At 43.6% G+C, this 23,930-nt stretch overlaps 1 protein-coding gene across 3 annotated transcripts in view; it reads right to left on the bottom strand.

Annotated features, from left to right (window-relative positions):
* The window catches only part of Mkx (mohawk homeobox), a 69,849-nt gene extending 60,068 nt beyond the window's left edge, over nucleotides 1-9,781 (bottom strand). For 2 of the 3 annotated variants that reach the window (XM_069998207.1, XM_069998209.1), the window contains exons 1-2: nucleotides 7,099-7,493; nucleotides 5,193-5,352 (exon numbers count right to left, since the gene is read on the bottom strand). In XM_069998207.1, the coding sequence (XP_069854308.1) occupies nucleotides 5,193-5,352; nucleotides 7,099-7,286 (348 nt within the window). In that variant the 5' untranslated portion in view covers nucleotides 7,287-7,493. Of the gene's footprint in view, nucleotides 1-5,192; nucleotides 5,353-7,098; nucleotides 7,494-9,700 lie in introns of those variants that run through there. The other variant, XM_069998208.1, reaches the window with a different exon arrangement.
* Nucleotides 9,782-23,930: the final 14,149 nt, after the last annotated feature.

Genomic DNA, 23,930 nt, shown 5'->3' with positions numbered 1-23,930 from the left:
ACTGCAACCTCAGATCTCCGCCTCAGTCTGAGGCTTTTAATATCTACTTGCACATCACCCAGCAAGCAGCAGCAAACAAATCGCTGGTTAATTAATTTGCATAACTTATTTTTGCATAGTTTTCTGATTGATTAATGCAAACTCCATATCACACTGATGGTAAAAATACCAGTTCAAGTTTTCCCTTTTATCTACTATAGATTCCTTCAAGGTATCCTTCATCTTCTCTTCAAATTGTATTTTGTACAAAAAAGGCCTTCTTACCAAAAGACAGAACCCCACGTTAATGGCAAGTTAAATGCTTTGAAAACTGTACATTTTATGGTGGCTATTTAAATTACTAAATATCTAGAAGTTGGAAGAAATACTAGATAATTTTCATACAACTTAAACCTAAGTGTGTACATTCATCATATTGAGAGAACAATCGTTAAATTTATAATGAATCCAAAATAATAAGCCAACATCTTTCCAATGAATCCAAAATAATAAGCCAACATCGTTCCAATATACAGAATTAACAAATGTATTCTGGATTATTCAGCTGAAATATTGACTACTTCATTTCTATACTAAGTATAATAACACTCGGATTAATGTCTAAAAGCCCATCTGAGACTCTGTTGAACATTTAACAGATGTATGAATGAAGCCTTGCTATTGTTAAAGATGTACTTATTCAGCAGGAGTACTTAATGCTCAGATGTAACAAAGCTATCTGTACATAGGGGTAGCAATCTTGTAACACTTTCATTTTGGCCAAAAGCTACAAGGCCAGCAGCACAAGGCACAGTAGTTTAGAGTTTCTTTTACAGGAAGAGGAAATACTAACTCCAGTCATTAATTTTTGGTAAGCTGCATATCTTGCAGTAACACAAAGCTCCAATCTTATACTGTAGTGTGTTATTGCACAGCAAAGTCATTTCTATTTGTTTGACGTTTGTAATGTTTGAACAGTGGTCAATAGAAATCAAGCACAACAGAATATGTTGGTTGGTCAGTTAAAAATCAAAGCAGAGGCGGATCTGGTGGCTTATGCCTGTAATCCTAGCTACTCAGGAGGCTGAGATCTTAGAATGGCAATTTGAAGCCAGCCTGAGCAGCAAAGTCCATGAGACTTTTTTCTCCAATTAACCACCCAAAATGCCAGAAATAAATCTGTGATTCAAGTGATAGAACACTAGTCTTGAGTAAAGAAAGCTCAGGGATAGTGCTCATGCCCTGAGTTCAAGCCCCAGGGCCTGCACACGTGTGCACATACAGGCACATGCACACACACACACACACACACACACACATGAATGCACGTACACACAATTAGTCAAAGTATGCACATACACGAACCAACTCCCTGTTAATTTGATTAAAAATACTCATTATTTCTTTAAGAAAACGTCAGATTGGTAATACATACGAGAGTTACACATACTTCTAATAAATTAGGACATACTCCCAAGTCAAATAACAGAAATAAGTAAAAGCTGTATAACATTTCCCTTGGTTTCATTTTCCAGGGAGACAAAAAGAAGGTGTTGGTTAATGTCCATAGAGTTTGTATTTGTCAGAAAAAAATAGCTTTCAAAGTTATAAAAAAAAATCCCCATCTTTTTGTTTCTAGGCTTCCATCCTTCCCATTTCTAGCAAAGGAAGGTCAAATTACCTTGTATGCAAAATCTGAGACATAACCACAAGGAAAATGTTAAGTGTAAAAGAAATTCCCCAAATATAAAGTATTTTCGTACTGCAGTTGAGAAATAAAACAGTTGCACTGACAACTTGTTCATCTAAACCATGAAGAATAGGAGCTAGGAATACTGCAGTCAACAAGAAATGCCTGGACAGAAATAAATGAAGGAATCCTTACTTATCTACAGACATCGATCTATGACATACATTCAGACCTTTTGAAACTAAAATGAGCTATACTTGTGTCTGGTTTTATGGAACTATCAGCCAGCATGAAACATAAACTATTTTCTGCCTATTCCTTACAATATAATGGGTTTTCAAACTAGAACACTTCAGGGTGCAAGCATTCTTCAGTTGATAGGCATCCTGGAACTTATGTGGTGATTTTCCTGCTATTATACAAAACAAAGCTACTGTCTCAACAAATATATATGGGTAGTTCACCATATGGAAAGCACCAGGCCATGGGTTAAATCCCGTGCATCACACACGATTGCTTGCTCTAGAAGTCTGACTCCATAGGAGAAGCTGATTCACAGGGAGAATCTGACTCATTAATTTCCAGGGATCAAAAGCTTTACTTAGATCACAGCTTTATATATTTTCCCCAGAAGTAAAAAATATTTCCATAATTTATGCAATGTTCCATACAGCTAGAATTTGCTTTAGATGTCTAATTTATGTTTGACTTTTACAAACTTCTATATTTCAAAATGTGTGCATATAGGTACATATAACATATGTATATTTTTTACATAGACATACCATTGTGCATAGTTAGTTGAAAATAACTGGATTAGATGTAATTGCCTTAGATATCCTATATGAATTCCAAATCTTTTTCCATTTATCATGTTAAAGTTTACGAAATCAACTTCATTTACAGTAAAATTTATATTATATTTTATATTAGTAGTATAATAATCTTCATCTCATTAAAAATTAGGTATCTTATGTGTTTTTATCTTCTGAGAACTAATGTCACAGGAAGAAAATAAGTTTGAATAAAAGTCACATAAATTAGAAAAATGAAATAACTTTAATAAGCCATAAATGCAAAAGCATCTTATTTGCATTCAAAGTTAATTCTTTTTTGTTTGTTTGTTTGGGTTTTTTGGGGGGGGTCCAGTCATGAGGCCTGAACTCTGGGCCTGGGCACTGTCCCTCAGCTCTTCAGCTCAAGGCTAGCACTCTACCACTTGAGCCACAGCGTCACTTCTGGATTTTATTCTTTTTGCTTATGTGGTGCTGAGGAATCGAACCCAGGGCCTCATGCATGCAAGGCAAGCACTCTACCACTAAGCCACCTTCCCAGCCCCTCAAAGTTAATTCTGTATTGAAATGTTAGCTACTTATATTTGTAGCTCAATAAAACTACTGCATGAAAATTTAAATATTTCAGGTTGGTGGTAGAGTGCCAGCCAAGCAAGCTCCAGGCTTTGAATTCAAACTCCAATACCACCCAAAAGAAAAACACAATTTATGTCTCTCCTCATAAGAAGTGCTACTTTCCATAATTTTTAAGTGTTCTAAAATATGCCAATTTTTGCTTTATGTATAAACATGTCAAGCATTAAATATAAAACCATATAATCAACCAAAATAATGTAATGTTTTGTTGGTGACATCATTGTTAAATATTCAAATAACCCTGTAAATTAGTATGTGTTAAAAATAAATAGCATGCCTGTTTTAACTGAAATTGAGGGTTATGCATTTATTTTCATGTCAAATTTTCCTAATTGTAGTAATTTATTTAGCAACAACATAGGTATATCATTGCAAAACTCATAGCTTTATGTTAAGCAGATATAAAACCAAGCTCCTTACTATAAGTAATGCAATAATTTGTGCAATTAACTGTAATGTATATTTCTGAAATTTCTACTGCAATATATAAAATATCCAGCCCACCCTGCTCCTTCTCTTTTTTAAATCTATCTCTTCTGCCACATGTATAAAAGTTCATATCACCAGACTTATTAATGAACCTGTGGTATAATGGAGAAAGCACTAGGTTGGGAATTACATTATAATAATAATTATTATTTGTTTTTATTTCCAGGCCTACCTCTCCCCTTTCCATTTACCTTCGTTATATCATCAGTAAAGTGCCAATAATAACTGATATACATCACCAAGATTGGAAAATATCAAATAAAATCATGATCAAAGAAGTTAGAGCTTGTGATTCTAGGTACCAAGGAAGCTGAGATCTAAGGATCATGATTCAGAGCAAGACTAAGCAGAGAAGTCCTGAGACTTTTATCCCCAATTAAGTACCAAAAAAGCCATAAGTGGAACTGTGGCTCAAGTGATAGATCACTATTCTTGAACAAAAAAGCTTAGGGACATTGTCCAGACCTTGAGTTAAAACCCCAAGATGGGCACACATGAAAACGTTAAATACAGTATGTGTTCATTAGGGAAGAAGCAAGATTGTGCCATCATTCTACACTAGACAATGTGACCCAACCATTTGAGATCTGATTCCTGTCTCCTGCCCAATACCACAACAGGAGCTGTGGTTACTTACAGCTAATAGTATTTTTTAAATTTTCCTTTCCTTTTCTGTTCTTTCTGCATTAAAAAAAAAACACTTCTACTGTGCACCATGGCTCATGTCTACAACCCTAGCTACTCATGAGGCTGAGATCAGAGGATCATAACAGACAGCCAGAGCAGGAAAGTCTATAATTCTCTTCTCTCCAAAAAGCCAGAAGTGGACCTATGGCTCAAGTGGCAGAGTGCCAACCTTGAGCAAAAAAGCTAGACCACACTCAGGTCTTGAGTTCAAGCCCCAGAATTAGTGAGAACACGCGTGCACACACGTGAGTGAACACACCTACACACACACACACACACACACACACACACACACACACCCTTCCTACCTTTCCATCTTCCCATTTATCAATGATGGTAACTTTGAATGTTATTCTGTACTTGAGCTTTAATGTAGGCTTATGGTGGAATAGTTTTCTCTAACTTTTTGAAAGGGAGGTCCAGGGCCAGCAGCTTTAGCATTACCTGAGAGCTTGTTATACTTGTTAAATGCACATGATTGACCCTATTTCATATTTACTGAATCAAGACTTCTGGGGGTGGGATGAACTATTTGTGTTTTCACAAGCTCTGCAGGCGATTCTGGTGTAGCCCGAAGTTTGAAATCCATGCGGGGACTTATCATCTGTGTCCATCCTGCCTCGTTCCTGAATCCCCATCCCCAGCTACAATCTGCCTTCTTCACATTCCACCCCTAAAGACACAACTTGCAATTCCTCCTGGCGGGATCATCTGCATTGAAATGACAGATAGGGATGAGAGGAAATTCGGACACTTTTTTCCCACCCTGGGCAGAATTGTGCACCTGCGCCTTGCCAGCATCCCGAGCCAGAGCCTCCTGGCCTCGCCTCTCAGTCCAGGGACTGGGGGAGGGGGTCACCTGTTCGACCACACCCCCCACGAAGTGCGCCTGGGAGCCCGCGGGGCCTCCTGATTACCTGCACTAGCGTCATCTGCGAGCCGAGGGCCAAGAGGATCTTCTCGGTCTTGGTGGGGTACGGGTTGTCACGGTGCTTATAAAGCCACTGCTTGAGGGGCCGCGCCATGTCTTGCAGTGCCTGTCTCTTGTGCCTCACCTTTCCGCCATTCTGCCGGGCCCTGGGACACGGGGAGAAGAGGAGGCCAGGGTGAGAGATGGTCTAGAGGGTGAAGGTCGGGACCCTCCGCGCCAGGGCACATTTCTGGGGTTGCAATCTAGAGCAAGGGAGGGATTGATCACCAAGTCCCTCTTGCATCCTTCCCCCCGCCGCCCCCCGCCCAGGGGCTTCTAGCTCCGCAGGGCGCCCCATCCCCAACCAGCCAGAGGTTGGGACAAACCACAGTGAGGACGGAGTTTCTGGGTGTGTGTGTGGGGGGGGGGGAGGACATCATTTTCTAAGTGTCTCTGAAATTGCGTGTCGTCAGTCACTGCAGGATGCTAGGTTTATACCATGAACTCGGTCACTGAAAACTTGTAGGAGAGGGAAGTTCAATGGTTTGAAAGAAATGATTCATCAAGCTGCAGGTGTGGATAGCGAGGTTAATTATAAGCCTTTCAGCGCCAGCTGACAGCCCGCGCAACCACCGTCTGCAGAGCGGGGTTGGGTTGGCCGCCTCTCCAACGTGCTTTCAGGGAATTCCAATGTAGCACCCTGTGGGTGCACAGGGAAAGGTCACCCGCTCAACGACAGGAATAAAGCAAGAGATGACAGCCACCCCAGCTGCCCCCTCCCCGCCTTAATCCTTCCATCTTCTGGACAACGAGGATATTTTCCAAAGGAAAGGTTTGTGGCAGAGCACAGGCCTTTAAAAAAACACTAGGAGCCTTTTCCCTACGAAGCGAGAGTTAAAGTGATGAAAGTTCTGTCTCATCGGGTAAAGTTAAAAGATCCAGGAAACTTGAAGGTGGCTGAAGCATCCCTAAGCCTGGAGCCCAAGCCTCGGGTGCTGCGCTCCCGCGAGGCTCCGGGAGGTGTCGCCCGCTGCCGCCCGGGCTCCCCTGTGCATCCCGAAGCTGGCGCGCCTGCGCCGCTGCCTGCGGGACTTCTGTGTCTTTAAACCCTTTGAAATGCAATTCCAGCCGAACCAAGTGGCAGTAGCATTTTAACGAAACCCAATCTCTATTTTACAAACCAGCTACTCCGCAGAACAAGCAGCTGATGCAATCTTTCAGGTGGAAGCGGCCAGGACGGCCGTCCCTCCCCTCCCCTCCCCCCAAGGACACATCAGAACCGACCGGGTCACCGACTGCCCTTTACCTCCCGGAGCCCGGGCAGATGGCCACTGGCGATCTCCTGCCCCTCAGCCAGCTCCCCCAACCCTATTAAGCCGAATGCCGAGCCGGCGGGTCCGCGGCCTACCCCTCCGGGCTCGCCGCGGGCCTCGCCGAACTGCGCGCGCGCCCAGGACAGACACGGAGCGGGATCCGACCTTTCCAAACACCCTAGTCCCAGACCGATAGATAGATCCGTGAGGCCACGGCCAGGGTCTCGTCTCTGATGAGAAAGAAGAAGCCGCGCCCCCACTCCCCGCCTCCCGAGGCCTGAGCTGGGCATCTCCAAGTAGGGCGCTCTGCCCGGTTCCAACGCATCCCGCTCGGACGGACAAGAAACTACCTAAGATTCAGGTAGCGGAGCACCTAGCGGCAGTTTCAACTCCCTCGGTTCCCAACAAGCCTCTTTGAGACCAATCCCGTGTTTTAGAAAGCCAGATCCTTAAAGCGAGGACGCGTGAGCCTGGAGGTGGGGATCTGACCTTTTACGGGCACTCTGGACCCCCAACCTTCAGGTCCCCGTGCCCATGGGCTCCCCGCGCCCTCCACCCATCGGCTGCAGGCGGGCAGGGCTCCCAGGAGAGTGCGCTCACCCGGTCCTCCGGTGTCTCAGGCCCAGGTTGTCCTTCAGGGGCCGGCCGTCGGGAATACCCACCTCGGGGCGGGTATGGGGGCTGTCTAAGACACCGCCAAAGGCCCGGCCGCCCCGCTCCCGCTCCTGAGCGCTCCGATCTTCAAACAGCACCGCGCCGCTGAGCTTGTTGAAGACGATGGTGTTCATGGTGCGGGCTGACGGGGATGCGCCGCGCGGCCGCAGCGCCTCGGGGCCGGGCCGCCGGGAGCTCCGTGGCAGGGCTCGGGTTCTAGGAGATGAAGGTGCATCACGTTACTCGCTGACACGGCTCAGGTTCCTGCAGGTCCCCCGCGCCCTGGACTTGGCAGGGACGCGGGGCTGCAGAGCCGAGGGGCGGAGCAGAACCGTGGCTTCCGAACCAGGGAACGCCCGACTAGTCCCCACCTGGTCGACCGCATCCACCACCGACACCACCATCCACTACCGACACCACCATCCACACACTAAAGAGCCCAGGTGGATCGCTGCCCTTTTTGTTGCCCAGGCGATCAAACTCCCACCCCCTACCTCCTGGAACTTCAACCAGGAATAATTACGCACAGAAGCAAAGGGAAACACCAAACAAAGCTCCCGGTCTCCGGGAGAAGCATGCTTGAGATCGCCTAGCCCGAGAGGCAATAACCGGCGTGCGCTCTTCAATTAAAACATAAGGCTTTGGGCCGTCAGGAACGATTGGAGGGAAGGGCAGATTTGGGGGTAATAGGGACAAGAGTATCCACAGCCCCCAATTAATGACTCCCAGTCCTGGGGTTCCAGAGATGATCTTTTTCTTCTTCCTTCCTCCTCCTCCTCCCCCTCCTCCCCCTCCTCCCCCCCCCCCTCCTCCTCCTCCTCCTCCTCCTCCTCCTCCTCCTCCTCCTCCTCCTCCTTCTCCTCCTCCTCCTCCTCCTCCTCCTCCTCCTCCTCCTCCTCCTCCTCCTCCTCCTCCTCCTCCTCCTCCTCCTCCTCCTCCTCCTCTTCTTCTTCTTCTTCTTCTTCTTCTTCTTCTTCTTCTTCTTCTTCTTCTTCTTCTTCTTCTTCTTCTTCTTCTTCTTCTTCTTCTTCTTTCCAGACCTGGATGATTTGCCTGAGACCTCCCGAGTCTTTCGGGGCTAAATGCGTCCGGGTTAGGGCAACGGCAAGAAAAATTAGGAATGGACTAGGTGACTGGAGTTAACTGGCCGACAGGTACAATGCACTTCATTCCTGTTCCAATCATCCTATCTACTTCCAGCCCCCTTCCGAGCTCTCAGAGTCCTGGCAGGTCCAAAGGGGTCTTCCCCGCCCCTCCCCCCCAGGTTCCCAGGGATTAGTGTCAGCAGTGTTGTGCTCTTCTGCAGTGCGGGTGCAAGCCCCGATCTCAAGTCCCATTTCAGGGTTTATAAAGGTATGGGAAGTCTAAGGCAGGAGGCAGTGCTGTCCACACTCTGCAGACTGCGGCTGCTCAGGTTGGAAACGCCTGCAGTTTTCCCCAGAGTGGCGACAAACGCGGTCCTCCGTGCGCCACGTGCGGACGTCAGGAACCTGCCCCAGCGCGGCCGTGGAGCACCTGCCTGGTGGCCCTCCCCATCTCCCTACTAAACACCCGGCAGCTCGTTTTTCCTCTCCCAGTCTTGCCAGGTGGCTACCGCCTCCTTACACACACACACACACACACACACACACACACACACACACACACACACCCCGCCGAATGCCAACGCCCCCGGCCACGCCCTCCGGCCACCGCAGCGGGGACCACGCGCGACCTTTAGGGTCGTGGCCACAGCGACTAAACGACGTTCCAAGTCGAATGGATGGTAAAACTCAGACCTCTGCCTAGGACCGAATGCTCCCGCGCAGAGACAGGTAGGTGCCCGGAGTGTGCCCACAGCCACGTGGATAAGTGTCAAAGCAAATGTCCGTGCCTGCTTCCCCAGTGGAATAGTCTTGTTTTCTTTTGAAATCAGAGCGCTCGGTGATTTGCATTCGCGCTTGCTCTACTTGTACAAGACCTCCTTCTCCTGGTCCCAGCCCCGACCTGCTGCGTGACCTAGGATCCTTTTCCTAGCGCGGTCACGCGAGGTTTGCCATCTCGGATCTCTCCTACACGGATGGCGGGGGACACTCCCGGGATGGCCAGCGCGGGGACCGGAGGTGGCAAGGGTCCAAGAGTTTGGGATCGTTGCAGCACGCTGGGGACCCTGTCATCCGCGGTTCCTTCGTCCAGTCTGGACTCCCTCGAGGGGTCCCCAGTGCGTCTATTCTCACTTTAGTGCGCCCTGACTTACCCCGATTCACTCCAAACTGCGCCAAGGAGCCTACTCCGCGTCCCGCCCAACGCCTATGAGTAATTGTAAAGCAAAGGACCGGCCCTAGCCTCTTCGTAGACTCCCCCCTTTCCTCCGCCCCGGGCCAGCCTTGGACGCCAAATAATCGATCGTCTCCCTACTGGACCTCGGGAAAAGGTGGGGGTCGGGAAGGAAGAGCCAGGGGGAGCAGAGGAAGCAAGCCTCTACTGGGCAGAGGAAGCAAGCCGCTCAGAAAGCCAGAGCGAGTCTCGCGGACCCCTCCCCGAGGCCGCGGCGACGCGGGGGCCGTACCTGTGGCGGCGGGGCCCGCGGCGGGCGGCTGGGCGGCTGGCTGTCCCGCCCCGAGGCTAGGCGCACTCCCATCCCCGCCGCATGTTCTCCGCGCGGGCTCCTGCGCGCTCCCCGTCGCCACCGCCGGCGGCTCGGCTTTATTTACCCAGACGGGCGTGCGGGGCCCGGGAACAGGGATAGCCAGGCCTTCTCATGTTTCCTGGCTGCCCAGCCCAGCCGGCGAACATCCTGCCGGCGCCGTATCCATGTTCCCGGGCGGGAGGAGAGGAAGCGCCCGCGCCCGTCGGCTCCGGGAGCTGCCGTTAACCCCCTCGCAGAGCAGTCGCCGCCGGGGACTCGCTGGAGAGCTCCCCGGCCCCGCCGAGTCCTCCCCGGCCGGGCGCAGCTCCCAGATCCTTTGGCCTCACCCTAGCCCCGCAAACGGGGCTATTTCCTTCGCACTTAGCGGCGAAATTGGAGACGGCCGCCGGGAGCTCTGGGCTCCGACTCCGGGAGCCGAGAGGCTGCCGTGCAAATCCGGTGTCTTAGCTGAACAGAGCGCCGGAAATCTCACCACGCGTGGCTAGGCGGGAGAGGCCACTGGGCCGCGCCCTAGATTTTCCTCCCGGTTAGCTGGAGTGGCGTTAGAGTACTACCACGGCCGAGCCTTAGGACTAGAGATGCTTGCATCCCCCGAAGCCTCTTTTCAGGGTGTCACTGGGTTTCGGTGGTCCGGTCTCGGTCAATGCCACGCATACACGCACCTATTGGCACTAGTGCAGAAGAGATTGCATTCGCTCCACAGCATGGAGATGCGGGGAGGCAAAGATGGGGGACCAAGCGAGCCTCAAGCTCCCAAAGCTGCGGGGATCCACGTGTAGAAGCCTTGGAACTTCGGGGGGTCGGCGATCTGCATGCACCGAAGCGGAAGGAACTTGGGAGAATCTGGAGTTGGGAATCTAGGGCCCAAAGAAGAGAAGGCTCTATCCCAGTCTTTTACGGGTGATACCTTGCTACCCACCAAATATGCGCGGCTTAGGTGTTAACTGGAGAATTTCTGGCGATTGAGAAGATCCCCAAGGCGCCTACCACCAAGCCGCCAGCGCTCTTGCTCTGGGCCCTGAGGCCCTGCCTGTCACCTTTCATCTCTCTCTCTCTCTCTCTCTCTCTCTCTCTCTCTCTCTCTCTCTCTCTCTCTCTCTCTCTCTCTCTCTCTCTCTCTCTCTCTCTCTCTCTCTCTCTCTGTGTGTGTGTGTGTGTGTGTGTTTTAAGAGCGAAAGTAGATTTTCTCAAACCTGAACGCATAGCATCATTGGTTCTTTTTCTCCTCTAAAGATGACTGATCAGCACTGGGAGTAATGACCCACCTTAAAAAAAATCAACTTTATTTATATGTAATCTGGACGTGATTTAAAATATGTACTCAACGCTGTTAATTCCAGGACTAGTCATATTCTCCAATTTCTAAATCTACTATTTTCCCCAAATTGTTTGATCGCAAACCAAGCAGGGGCACAGAAGGAGAGCACGTTTTACACTTTTGCGCACAGACACGGACTATCCTGTGACCACATTCTCCTTTGCAGAACTCGCTTGTGTTTCCTGTCTAGAGCTGCAAGTGTGGATGAGTTCAGGGCAAGCTTCAGACTTCGCTGTAAAGACAGGATCACGTCATACAGTTTTAGCCACTGATTTTCAGTTAAGTGAGTTTCAAAACAGAAGCAGGTCTGACAATTCCTAGCAGGAAAGAGTCCCATACTCTTGTAGCCCTTATGAACGACATCACCAGACTTCATAGTGAAATCAGCTGTCTCACACATGCCTGACAGATTTTGATAAAATGACCCAGGTAGTATACAACAAACTATGTATGTAGATGCGTGCGGTTTCATAATATTCTATTTATGTTAAACATTATTCTAGTACAAATAAATTGTGTTAGTAATTCACAGTACTGAAAGTAATTTTAATGTACTCAGACGTTGGAGATATCTTGAAATGTAAGCTGATTTTCATACAGCCTGAAATAAAACATAAAGCAAAAAATCTGCAAAAAGAATCCTGCAATATTCTGCTGTCAGAATATTGCATACTTGAGTGTGTTTTCATGTGCAGCCATTAAAAAGATAACTAATATATATTAAAAAGATAACTAATATATATAGTTGAATAATTAGAATGCATTTTAAAATGAAAGCAGTGGAGAATCCATTTTATAAATGACACGGCATGAGGAATCCTCTTCTAATATCCAAATGGGCATTTATTATGTGACAGATCTAAATTTTATTTTTCCCAGTTTCATCCTCAATGCAAGAGGGAAGTTTCTTTTTTACCCACAGTTCAAATACATTTGTTATTATTCCGAAATTTACCTTTGTTCTAAATTGAATTTTTCTCAACTTCATATGCTGTATTTCAGTCTCAGTCTATGAAATACTATATTGTATGAAGTTGGAAAAACCTGATCCCTAATTCTGGTAAGCTTTCTGTTGGTTTAGCCTGAATTTGCTAAAGTGTAAAATGAAGACAATAAGTTTTCCATGAACTTGCCTTACGTTATTATTGTGGTAATTTTTTGTTTTTTGAAAGATGTTAAAAAACACTTGGCAGAAATTGTAATCTATTGTCTTGATTTAGAGCATAGCATACATGCTATTTTTACTTTATAGTATAAAGAAAAACAAAGTTTCAGTTTTAGCATATTGATTTTTTTAACCAAGGTATCCTGACAGTTCAGAGTAAATATTAGTCCCAGAATGTTTGAAAATAATGAGTGATTTTCAACATCCTTTCCCAGTAATTGCTTATATACAGGTACTGTCAAAATGCTATACTATGTGAGTTTTTGCTCAAAGGTTATACAATGATAAATTCATGGACAATTAACAGGATCACTTCTCACTTAGCCAGTTTAACTTTTAGTGTCATATGTACTGGAATGTGTAAGTCCAACAAAGTGAGTATAGTGAAAGGCACAGAAACATAGTAAGCAAGCTAGTAGGACGGGTGACCCAAAATTATCTCACTAGGCTTTGCTTATAACTTAATGTAGTTGCACAAGTAGGGCCTTCTATAAGAGTGCATGTTTTCCATAGATTAACTAAAAAAACACAGTACAGATGGAAGTCCATCCAGGCCACCTCTACTCAGTCATGTTTTGCAGAGAAAGCCACCAAGATACACCCCCCCTCCATGGGATATAAATCCTTGTGACTGTTTTCCATGCACTCACATACATGACTATAAACAACAAATTGTAGTTTTGCTTTCTGAGTTTAAGTAAATATGGTCATACTGTATATAACTGTACACACACAGTATTAAACTAAGCTTTCTCATCCCGTGAAAAACGGTAACTCTGCTTTTGATTGTTCTTTTTGATTGTATAATGTTCTCCCATCGGTTTAATCATTTCTCCATCAATACTTCCCTTTTCAATTCTTACTCATTTAGACTTTTTTTTCCTCTGTCCATCCTGGGGCTTGAACTCAGAGCTCAGGTGTTGTCCTTGGGCTTTTGATTCAAGGTTAATGCTCTACCACTTCAGTCATAGCTTCACTTCTGGCTTTTTTTCTGATAGTTGATTGGAGATAAGCATCATACAGACTTTTCTGCCCAGGGTAGTTTTATACCATGATCCTTAGATCTCAGCCTCCTGAGTAGCTAGGATGACAGTCATGAGACATCAGTGCCTGGCTTATTAATATGAACTTATTAAACCTCCTTGTATAGGATTTTTTCTAAGGACAGTATTTATCTAAGGACAGTTACATAGAATTGCCGAGTTGAATAAAACTTGGTATTTAAATTTTTTAAGATACTTCCAAACTTCCATTCAGCCTTCACCCCCATTGATAGATGCATTTCCTCACACCCATTGCACGTGTTCAGTATTTGTGTTTGTCCAGATGGGTGAGTAGAATAATGCCTCATGGAGAACATATTCCTTTATGAGGCACTTGTATTTCTTTTTTTGGGGGGGGGGTCCGGTCATGGGGCCTGAACTCTGGGCCTGGGAACTGTCCCTCAGCTCTTCAGCTCAAGGCTAGTGCTCTACTGCTTGAGCCACAGCGCCACTTCCAGCTTTTTTCTTTTTGCTTATGTGGTGCGAGGAATCAATCCCAGGGCCTCACATATGCAAGGCAAGCGCTCTACCACTGAGCCACCTTCCCAGCCCCACTTGTATTTCTTGAGTGAATTGTTGCTTATGTCTTTATTAGATGTTCTATTGATCTAGAATACTTATATATGACACATGTGCTTTACATACTGCAAATCTTTTGTCTTTTCTGTGTCTTGCCTTTTACCTGTTCTATTTTTTTTTTTGTCTTCTAGGAGGTTTAAACATAAACATAGATTGAGATGCTAGTTTTTTAAAAATCTTTTTTGGATTCTTGGTTTCCTGTCTTGCTTATGAAGATGAAACCTTTTTTCTATATTTTCTTCTATTAAATACTTTAAAGTTTTTGTTTTCACGTGGTTCTTCAGTCCTTCTGAAACTCATTCTTTTTTTTTTTCATTCTTATAGGTTGTAAAGTAAAACAAAAATCTATCTTGAACTTTAAGATTTACCAATTGACAAGTAATTTATTCATATGGAATGTATTAAAGAATTTTCTCCCCATAACTTGAAGTAATTATTCTCCTATACATGAATTCCTCTTCATATGTAGATTGGTCAAGAAAGACTGTGAGATTGCAGAATACCCACCTACTCTAATTAGTTTAATCTTTAATTGTTAAAAACACCATTTTATATTATAGGATTTCCAGCATTATATTGTTTCTGGTATCAGAACTTGTCCATATTGATATAAGAATGTTTTGTCTAGGAATGGCTTAAGAAAATGGCAGATTCAATAATGTTCTAGAATAAACTTACCCTTCGTCAGCTCAAGAAGGAAAGCAGTTTCTGGGCAGCCAGGCTCTTCAGAATACCATACATCCACATGTAGCTTTCCTTCCTTTCTTTCTTTCTTTTTTAATTAGAGGAGGGCATAATATTGGGGTTTGAACTCAGGGACTTGTGCTCATCAGACAGGTGCTCTACCAGTTGAGCTATACTTACAACTCTTCCTTTCTTTTGCGTTATTTTTCAGGTAGAGTTTCCGTTTCTGCATAACTGGAATTACAGGCACTAGCCACACAAGCTTAATGATTAAGATGAAATCTCTATAACTCTTTGCCTAGGCTAGCCTTGAACTACCATCCTCCCATTCCTTACCTCCCAAGTAGCTAGAACCATGGGTATAAGCTACACATAGTATTTTTAGACACATCACATAACAAAGAAGTTATAACCTGCCATAGCAGCACAAGACATGTGTAAAAGTGTCATTTTTTCCCTTGCTTCATTCTCTACGGAATCTGAACTATGATTTTACAAAACAGCCAGGGAAAACAGGAACCTTTGGCAATGATCATGCATGCATCAAATTCACCCTCGACCTGAAGAAAATGCAAATATATTCTTACTGTGATTTAAAATGTGTGTGTGTGCGTGCACATGTGCAGAAAACACATGCAATAGAGCTGAGCTCCACACGGGTTGTTTTGTTCTACTTCATAGGAATTAAAAGAGGACCTGAAATAATCACTTTTCCTTGATACCAAAATGTCTTTAGTAAGCACCAATTGCTGAGTCTAGTAGACTAGGTGCATGAAAATACTCTCTCTTGGGATTCTCAGGGGAATCTAGAGAGCATTTGAACGTCAAATGTGCATTTAAATACCAGAGTTGCTGGGTGCTGGGGCTTACACTTGTAATCTTAGCTACTCAAGAGGCTGGGATCTAAGGATCCCCTTTCAAAGCCAGCCCAGGCAGGAAAGTATGAAATTCTTATCTCCATCAGAAATCCAGAAGCAGCTCAAGGACAGCACCCAGGTCCTAACTTCAAGCCCCAAGACTGACCAACAAACAAAACGAAACACAAAACAAAATTAGAGTTATTTCTGGAACGGTAGTCTATAGCTGGAAAGAACAAATTACCTTTATGTCAAAATGTAGTCACTTCACTGGGCACAGTGGCTTGAGTCTGTAGTCCTACTCCTTCTGAGGCTAAGGTAGGATGATCACTTGAAATTCTGAAGTTCCTCAAGACCAGCCTGGGTACCATAGTAAGATTCTGGCTCTAATAAAATTATGAAGTGGCTACTTTAATAATGATAGTAAAAGTTTCTCATCATAGGCTAATGGGACTCTATGGACTTCAGATTGTGTGTGTGTGTGTGTGTGTGTGTGTGTGTGTGTGTGTGTGTGTGCCAGTACTAGGGATTGAACTCAGGGCCTGAGCACTATCCCTTGGTTTTTTCACTCAAGGCCGATGTCTACCACTTCAACCATAGTTCTATTTCTAGCTTTGTGTTGTTTAATTGGGATAAGAGTTTCACAGATTCTCCTGTGAGCTGGCTTCCAGTGGTGATCCTGACACCTCAGCCTCCTGAGTATCGGGATTGCATTCATGAGCCACTGGCTATAATCTGATTTTTATTTGTTTGTTTGTTTGTTTATTGTCGGCCATGGAGCCTGAACTCTGGGCCTGGGCGCTGTCCCTCAGCTCTTCAGCTCAAGGCTAGAGCTCTACCACTTGAGCCACAGTACCACTTTGAGCTTTTTCTGCTTATGTGCTGCTGAGGAATTGAACCCAGGGCCTCATGCATGCAAGGCAAGCACTCCACTACTGAACCACCTTCCCAGCCCCTGTAATCAGATTTTTAAAGTTTAATTTCCATCAATATTTCAAGTGGTGTGAAGCTCTCAATTAACCAAATGCATGTTTCCTGCTTTAATTTTGTAATTTTATCATTGTCTCTGTGTAGAATATCTGAGTAAGCTCATCAGAGAACTCAATGTACATATGCAACATGTTGGTGATTTCTAAAGAGTTCTCTTCCACCTGGCTGCTTTCCCTTCTCATGGCCTCTCCTTCCTGCTAATGTCAAGAGAGAAATAAAGGAGGGGGCTACCAGATTAGAGTCCCACCCTAAGACTTCATTTAACGTAATTATCTTATTAAAAATTGTTCTCAAGTTCAATTGCATTAAGGGTTAAGAGCTTCAACGGAGAACTTTTGAGAGAACAAAATGCATCAATAAAAAACAACAGATAGAAGGATTTGGGGAGGTGGGGAGGGAAGGGATGGTGGGGAAAAACAAAGGAGGGGTAACAATGCTCATGAGGAAATGTACTCATTGCCTTAGTCTTATAACTGTAACCCCTCTGTACAGTATCTTTACAATAAAAAAAAGCAAGGAAGGAATCATACTGCTAAGGGCTGTCATAGAACTAGGTTCAGAAACCAGCTGTGTAAATGGGCTATATAGTAACTATATATACTGCACAGTATATATATATATATATATATATATATATATATATATATATATATATATACACACACACACACATACACTATATATACTATATATATAGTATATACATACTATATATAGTAACTATATATACTACACAGTGTATATATACATACACACATATACTATATATATAGTAACTATATATGTAGTTACTATATATACTATATATAGTTACTATAGTGCTATAGTATATATACTATATATATAGTTACCATATATACACACTATATATATACTATATATAAATAGTATATATATAGTACATACTATGTACTATATATATAGTTACTCTATAGTGGGAGGCTATACAATCTCTACAGAAACTAATTTAACTGTGCCTCTGTAAACAAAAGCAGCCATTGCCCCTATTAGTGCATGGATCAATGTTGATGCATTCCAATAAAACTTTATTTAAACAGACACCAAGGATTCAATGTTTTCTTCCCTTGCCACAACATGTTATTCTTCCTTTGACTTTTTGCAACTGTTTAACAATGTTAAAAAAAAAAAACTATCATCATCTCAAGAACAGAAACAAGCAGTGGAGTGGGGTGGCTTTTGCCCAAGGAAAGATGGTATTGGTGACTAAAAATGAGCAGCCCATTAATCACTGGTTTTGAGGGCTTCCTCGATTAAGGAATTTAGCCTGCAACTTAAATAGTACACACTTGTACCAAAATGATCTTGGTGGCCACAGATATACTTCAGAAAAATGCTATTTAGCTGGGCACTGGTGGCACATGCCTGTAATCTTAGCTATTCAGGAGTCTGAAGTCAAAGGCAGACCCAGAGGGAAGAAAAGCAGCCCACAAGACTCTTATCTCTAATTAACCTGCAAGAAAGCCAAAAGTGTGGAGCTGTGACACTCATGGTAAAGCTCCAATCTTTGAGTGGAAAGGTCAAGTGAGAGCACAGGCCCTGAGTTCAAGCCCAGTACCAACTGTCACAACAATTTGAGAGAAAAATGCTTTTTACATGACTTAAGGGAAGTGAAAAAGAAAGAGAAGGAAAAGTGCTTTCTTCTCTCTACTTCTCAGACTGTGTTGCATGTGTTTAGAGACTCAGACTAAGTATTTTTACATTGTTATAGTTTATGTTCTTTTAATTCTTTTTTTTGAGGGGGGGGTCTGGTCATGGGGCCTGAACTCTGGGTCTGGGCACTGTCCCTGAGCTCTTCAGCTCAAGGCTAGCGCTCTACCACTTGAGCCACAGCACCACTTCTGGCTTTTTTCTTTTTGCTTATGTGGTGCTGAGGAATCGAACCCAGGGTCTCAGGCATGCAAGGCAAGTGCTCTACCACTGAGCCAACTTCGCAGCCCTTATTCTTTTAATTCTTAACTACCTTCCCTCTTTTTCTCCTTTCCTTCTTCCTTCACTCTCTTCCTCTTATTTTCCTTGTTAGCAATATACCTTCTAGCACAATATTGATGTTATATTTGACTATTGATGTTTATACTTTTAGTAATCATGGATAATGGTGATTCATTTTCAAGAATTATTTTTTTGGCTAATCATAGTACTTTGCCCTTCCTCCCAAAAAGACACCCACAAAAGTTAAATTATTATTTTATTGTTTTCTCTTTTAGCAATAAACAATAAATATTTATAAGACACCTGCATACAAATTATTGTGCCAAGAACTGGATCAGATTTGATGTGAAAGTCATGATCCTTGCCTGGCTTACAACCCTGTTAAGCCAACACAGGAAAACAAATATACCTCATCTAAAATGTCTCGGGGTATCTGACATAAAGATTGCTTAAAGCCAGTAAATCTATAAATCATCTGTGGAAATGCACAAGGGAGCTCAAAGACAACAGAACGACCATTTTATGTGTCTGCTAAAGGTTTTGCGACCATATTACCAGCATCCTTCCTGAAAACATGCAAAGAGAGAGCATTATTTCAGAAACCTGAGCCTGATTGAAAAAAAGTATTTTCACCTATTACATCAGGCTTTTTTCAAGTTCAGAGCCAAAAAACTCTGAATTTTAAGAGAGGTTTTTTTAGGGCTTCCGTTGGGGGGAAAATAGGGTAACAGTAAATGCACTGAAGTGAGTGCCTGAACTTTTTTTTTCCCTCCTTCTCTAGTCCCTGCCTCATTCTACCCTGCTTCCTTTTGCTACTTCTCTGCTGGAGAAGTGTAGAAGGGAGACTTGTTGCATATAGCAGTGATATGACTCAGAAGGCTTACAAAGACTCATTTCCATTCATCCCAGTATTTGTGGCATAGACCTGAAGAGCAAGTAGCAGAGATGGAAGGACTCATCAAGTGATCCTAAGTGATCAACTGACCTCCATTGAATGTGCTATGGTGTCAGAGTCTACCACAAAGAGGATTTGGAAGCTAGTTTAGCTACTTTACGAAGGGGATAAAGTGAGCTGAGTACTGGCGACTCACACCTGTAATTTTAACTCTTCAGGATGCTGAGATCCAAGGTTCAAAATTTGACGTCATCATGGACAGAAAAGTCTGTGAAACTCTCTCCAATTAACAAGCAGAAAGCTGGAAGTGGAGGTGTGGCTCAAGTAGTAGAGCATCAGCCTTGACTGGATCAGCACCCAGGCCCTGAGCTCAAGCCTTAGTACCAGCACAATAAACAAACAAAAACCAAAAAGGAAAAGGTGGTATACCAACTAATCGCGTACTTGAAAGGTCATAAAGTCTAGACTCTATAGACTTTCAATATCCAAATGGCATGACTTCTTCTTGAACTTGTAGAAATGTCACTTGAAATCTATACCTTGATACTGTTGTAGATTCTTATAAAAGGAGACAATTAAAGATGCTTTTAAAGGTATGTTTTTGCATGAAGTTTTTATTATATGTTCATCTACTATTGGATGTACACACGACTTATGAAATTATCACAGCCACCTTTTCAGGTAAGAAATGCTTAGTACCTAATTTTTGGGGGGAAAAGAACACCTAGGTATAGAATTGTCCCCAAAATGAGTTTCAGTAGGGCTGAGCATTGATCCAAATCAGGCAGGCTCCAGAGCTTGTGGGCTGAGTCATCGAACTATGCAATTCTGTGAACAAATATACACAGAAAGGACAGAGATAGAGAAGTTTAAACTTCGACTACTCTAGGCACAGGTGAACTAAATACACAGTTGAGTGCCTTTGAACTTTGTGTTTAACAGCAGGAAGTTCAATGTTTTCTTCTTTACGCTGCAGGTGGCCTCGTCCCTAGGAGGGAATCAGATAGAATCAGGTAGAATCACGTGGAATAGGATAGGTTTATGCAGCTTCCCTGAGGTGGCTCCAAGGCTGCGCATCTGCCATGTTAATTTCTTGTGTGAACTCACACACAGGCCAATATAGTTGCTGAAGATGGTCAGGGTTCTCTCCATCCGGAGAGCATATTTTGCAATATAAAATAATCCTTATTTTGGAAGAGACCCAGCAATCCCAAAATGGTGTCTCCTGGTGAACACACAATATGATTGTGACTATTATCTGAAGAGGAGTGCAAACCAGTAGCGTTGGTGGAGAAACCTAAGGAGATAGTAGTTTCTCCCACAGCCTCCGGGTCTCTCTTGGGTTGTTTTGTCTTTTATTTTGTCTTGCCTTTATTCATTAGAATTGTCGGGCCTTTTACTAACAGTTATGGTGTCCTCAGCAAGAGAAGAAATGAATGTTCCCATACCATAGGTCTAAATAGTGAGCATGCTAAACTGCCACAACATCCACGAGATCCCATTGTCCTACCTTAACAAATAAGCCATTGTGCTAAAAATCAGAGACTGTAAAGTTAGGATTTTTTTTGGCATAATATCAAAGAAAAAAGGGGCTGGGAAGTTGGCTCAGTGGTAGAGTGCTTGCCTTGCATGCATGAGGCCCTGAGTTCAAGAAAAAAGCCAGAAGTAGTGCTGTGGGTCAAGTGGTAGAGCACTAGCCTTGAGCTGAAGAGCTGAAGGACAACGCCCAGGCCCAGAGTTCAGCCCCCACAACTGGCAAACAACAACAACAAAAAAAGAAAAAAATAAGTTCAATTATTATCACAAATGTCTTGTTATCTTGCGATAGGATGTGTAGATCAGTAATAAAATTAAGGGGATGTGAATTATAATTTATTATGTATTTTGTCTATTAAAGATTTGTTTTTCAAATGTTAGCAGTCAATGTACAATTGCCTTCAAAGTATCAGATTTACATTGTCATATATTGGTATTACTATCATATTTCTTTTCACCGTCTCTTTTTGGTTTTTGTTTTTATTTGGCATATGTAAATTGAACAAAAGGAATTCAGTGTTATAGCTTCATTAATACAATAACACATTTTTATCAAATGCACCTCCTCTATTATACTCTCTCTAGATTTTCATGAATCTGTCATGATTTCATGAGTGAATTTGTCTGGATTTATGCACATATTGATTTAAGGGTGATGTGGTGCAATATTACAAAATGTGCTTTGATGGACTGTTGCAAGTACTGCAAAGATTTGTTACATGCCTCTTGATGCAGGTACCAAAAAGCAGAAAAAAACGATACCAGGGACTACAAAGTGTCCAGGCTGCAGGAGTTGCAGAGTTGTGCTACATTGTTCATGCTCTCTGTGAGAAGCAGGTTGATGGATTTGAGTGCTTCTCTACTCTCAGAAATAGTGTTCACTCCAGAGTTCTTCGTGGTGCAAACACAGCATTGCATTTAAAAATGATCACCTTGGATTCTGGGCACAGAAGACCAATGAGCTATAGAAGCATTTCTATGAAGCTTGAATGGTGTTAGTCACAGGAGCAGACGTTTGGGTTGTAAGTTGTACAGAGTTCTGCTGGGTCACTCAATCCCAAACAACAAAGGCACCTGTGTGTTCTGTAATGCTCTGTCTGTATGTGTATGTGTGTGCACGTGCGTCTTCTGGTTCTTTAAAGAACCAGATCCAAGCAATGGCTTCTTGGTTTGTTGACAGTCTTTTTGTTTTGTTTTGTTTTTTGGTGCTGATCCTGTGGGCACTGTTCCTGAGCATTTTTTTCAAAGCTCTAGCACTCTATCACTTAAACCACAGCTCACCTCCAGCTTTGTGCACTTGTCTGTATGTCTTCATGTCACTAATTAGCCTACTTTTCTTCTATAGTGCTGTCATCTCTAAACGAGTTGGTAGGGCAAGACTCAGATTTACACAGAAAGGGGTTTCTGACTTTATTCCTGACTTTATTCTAACAGTTTACAGTGTTCAGCGCCTACCACAAATGGTGCAAAGGGTTTCATTGAAATTTTGTTTTCAAGTCTTTTTTTTTTTAAATCATCAATTCATTTTTCTTGTAAACTAGTGAGCAAAGGTTGGGTTCTTTTGTTTTGATTTGTTTGGGTGAGGTAGTTGGACTTGAACTCAGGGCCTGAGCACTGTCCCTGCAGTTTTACTCAAAGTTGGTACTCTACCACTTGAGCCAAAGCCTCAATTACAGCTTTTTGGTGATTAACTGGAGGTAAGATTCTTATGAACTTCCCTGTCTGAGCTGGTTTTGAACCACAATCCTCAGATCTCAGCCTTCTAAGTAGCTAGGATTATGGGTATGAGCCATGGCACCTGGCTTGTATTTTATTTTTTTTAAGTTTATTATTTATTTAGGTCAGTTCTGGGGCCTGAACTCTGGGCCTGGGCACTGTCCTTCAGCTCTTCAGTTCAAGGCTAGTGCTCTACCGCTTGAGCCACAGTGCCACTTCCAACTTTTTCTGCTTATGTGGTGCTGAGGAATCAAACCCAGGGCTTCATGCACGGAAGGCAAGCGCTCTACCACTGAGCCACCTTCCCAGACCCTGTATTTTTATTTTTTAAGATTTTTAATACTTCACTGAAACACTTGGAGAGATGTTTCAAGTAGATCAAAGAATTAGAACAGTTTCAGTAGGTGGTCTAACTTATTTTCAGAAACAAAATCTGTGCAGTGATTAAAACCATTCGCAATCTACCAGAAGGCAGATGTTTTTCGATGATGGTTAAATGTCACCATTACCTGAAGGGGGCAGAAGGAGAATGTTTTATGTTTATGTTTTGTTTTGTTTTGTTTTTTTCTAAAATTATTGTAAGTTAGATTTTCACTGAAAGTCTCATCCTTGAAAGATGAAGAAATTACTGTCGCTTTATGTTGAAGCTTAGGAGACAAAATGGAAATGTACAAATAATAGGATGACCAGGAACCGGACAGACTGCCAACTGGGAGGCCTGTATCTGAAATACATTGCTTTGGCTTGGTGGTACATTTGGAGGTTGAGGTAGGAGTGTTTAGTTGGAAGCCAGCCAGAACTACGTAGGGAAACCCTGTCCCCCACCCCAGAAAGAAAGAGATAAGAACTGCAAAAGAAAGAAATGGGAGGGAGGATACAAAGAGTAGAGAAATAACGGAGAAAGGTAGGAAGAAAGATGAGAGGAAACAACGAGGGAGTGAAAGAAGGAAGGAAAGAAAGGATGGACAAACGGAAGGGAAGGAAAGAAGGAAGGAAGGAAAGAAGGAAGGAAGGATCATAGGTGCCATTCATGAATGCCATTAATTCATTTTAGCAAGGGCCCTGAATAAGCAGGTGGGTAATGAGATCCTTCACTGTAAGGGAACACCAGGAGCACCAGGGTGCCAGACATAGCTCTAGGACTTCGTGTGTCTCTTCATTTAAAATTCACAAAATATCTGTCTTTCATAGATGTGAATCTGAGCTCAAGATCCTACAGTCACTATATGAAGAAGCCAGGAATCCAGCAAGTCTGATGGTGGAGAGGCATTCAAGTGCTGGTTTGGCCAGTCCTTGCTCTGCCAATTATGTCCCAACTGTCGCCTCCTAATGAGATGGGGGGCGGGGGTGGGGCGGGGGGTGTCGTACCAGGATTCCCAAGTGTCTACTCCAATATTCCTAGGACTCTGATCTCCC

Source organism: Dipodomys merriami, unplaced genomic scaffold, assembly GCF_024711535.1.
Source record: "Dipodomys merriami isolate MVZ:Mamm:240054 unplaced genomic scaffold, mDipMer1.0.p SCAF_51, whole genome shotgun sequence".
NCBI classification, from domain to species: Eukaryota; Metazoa; Chordata; class Mammalia; order Rodentia; family Heteromyidae; genus Dipodomys; species Dipodomys merriami.
This window is presented reverse-complemented; position numbering and strand designations above follow the sequence as displayed.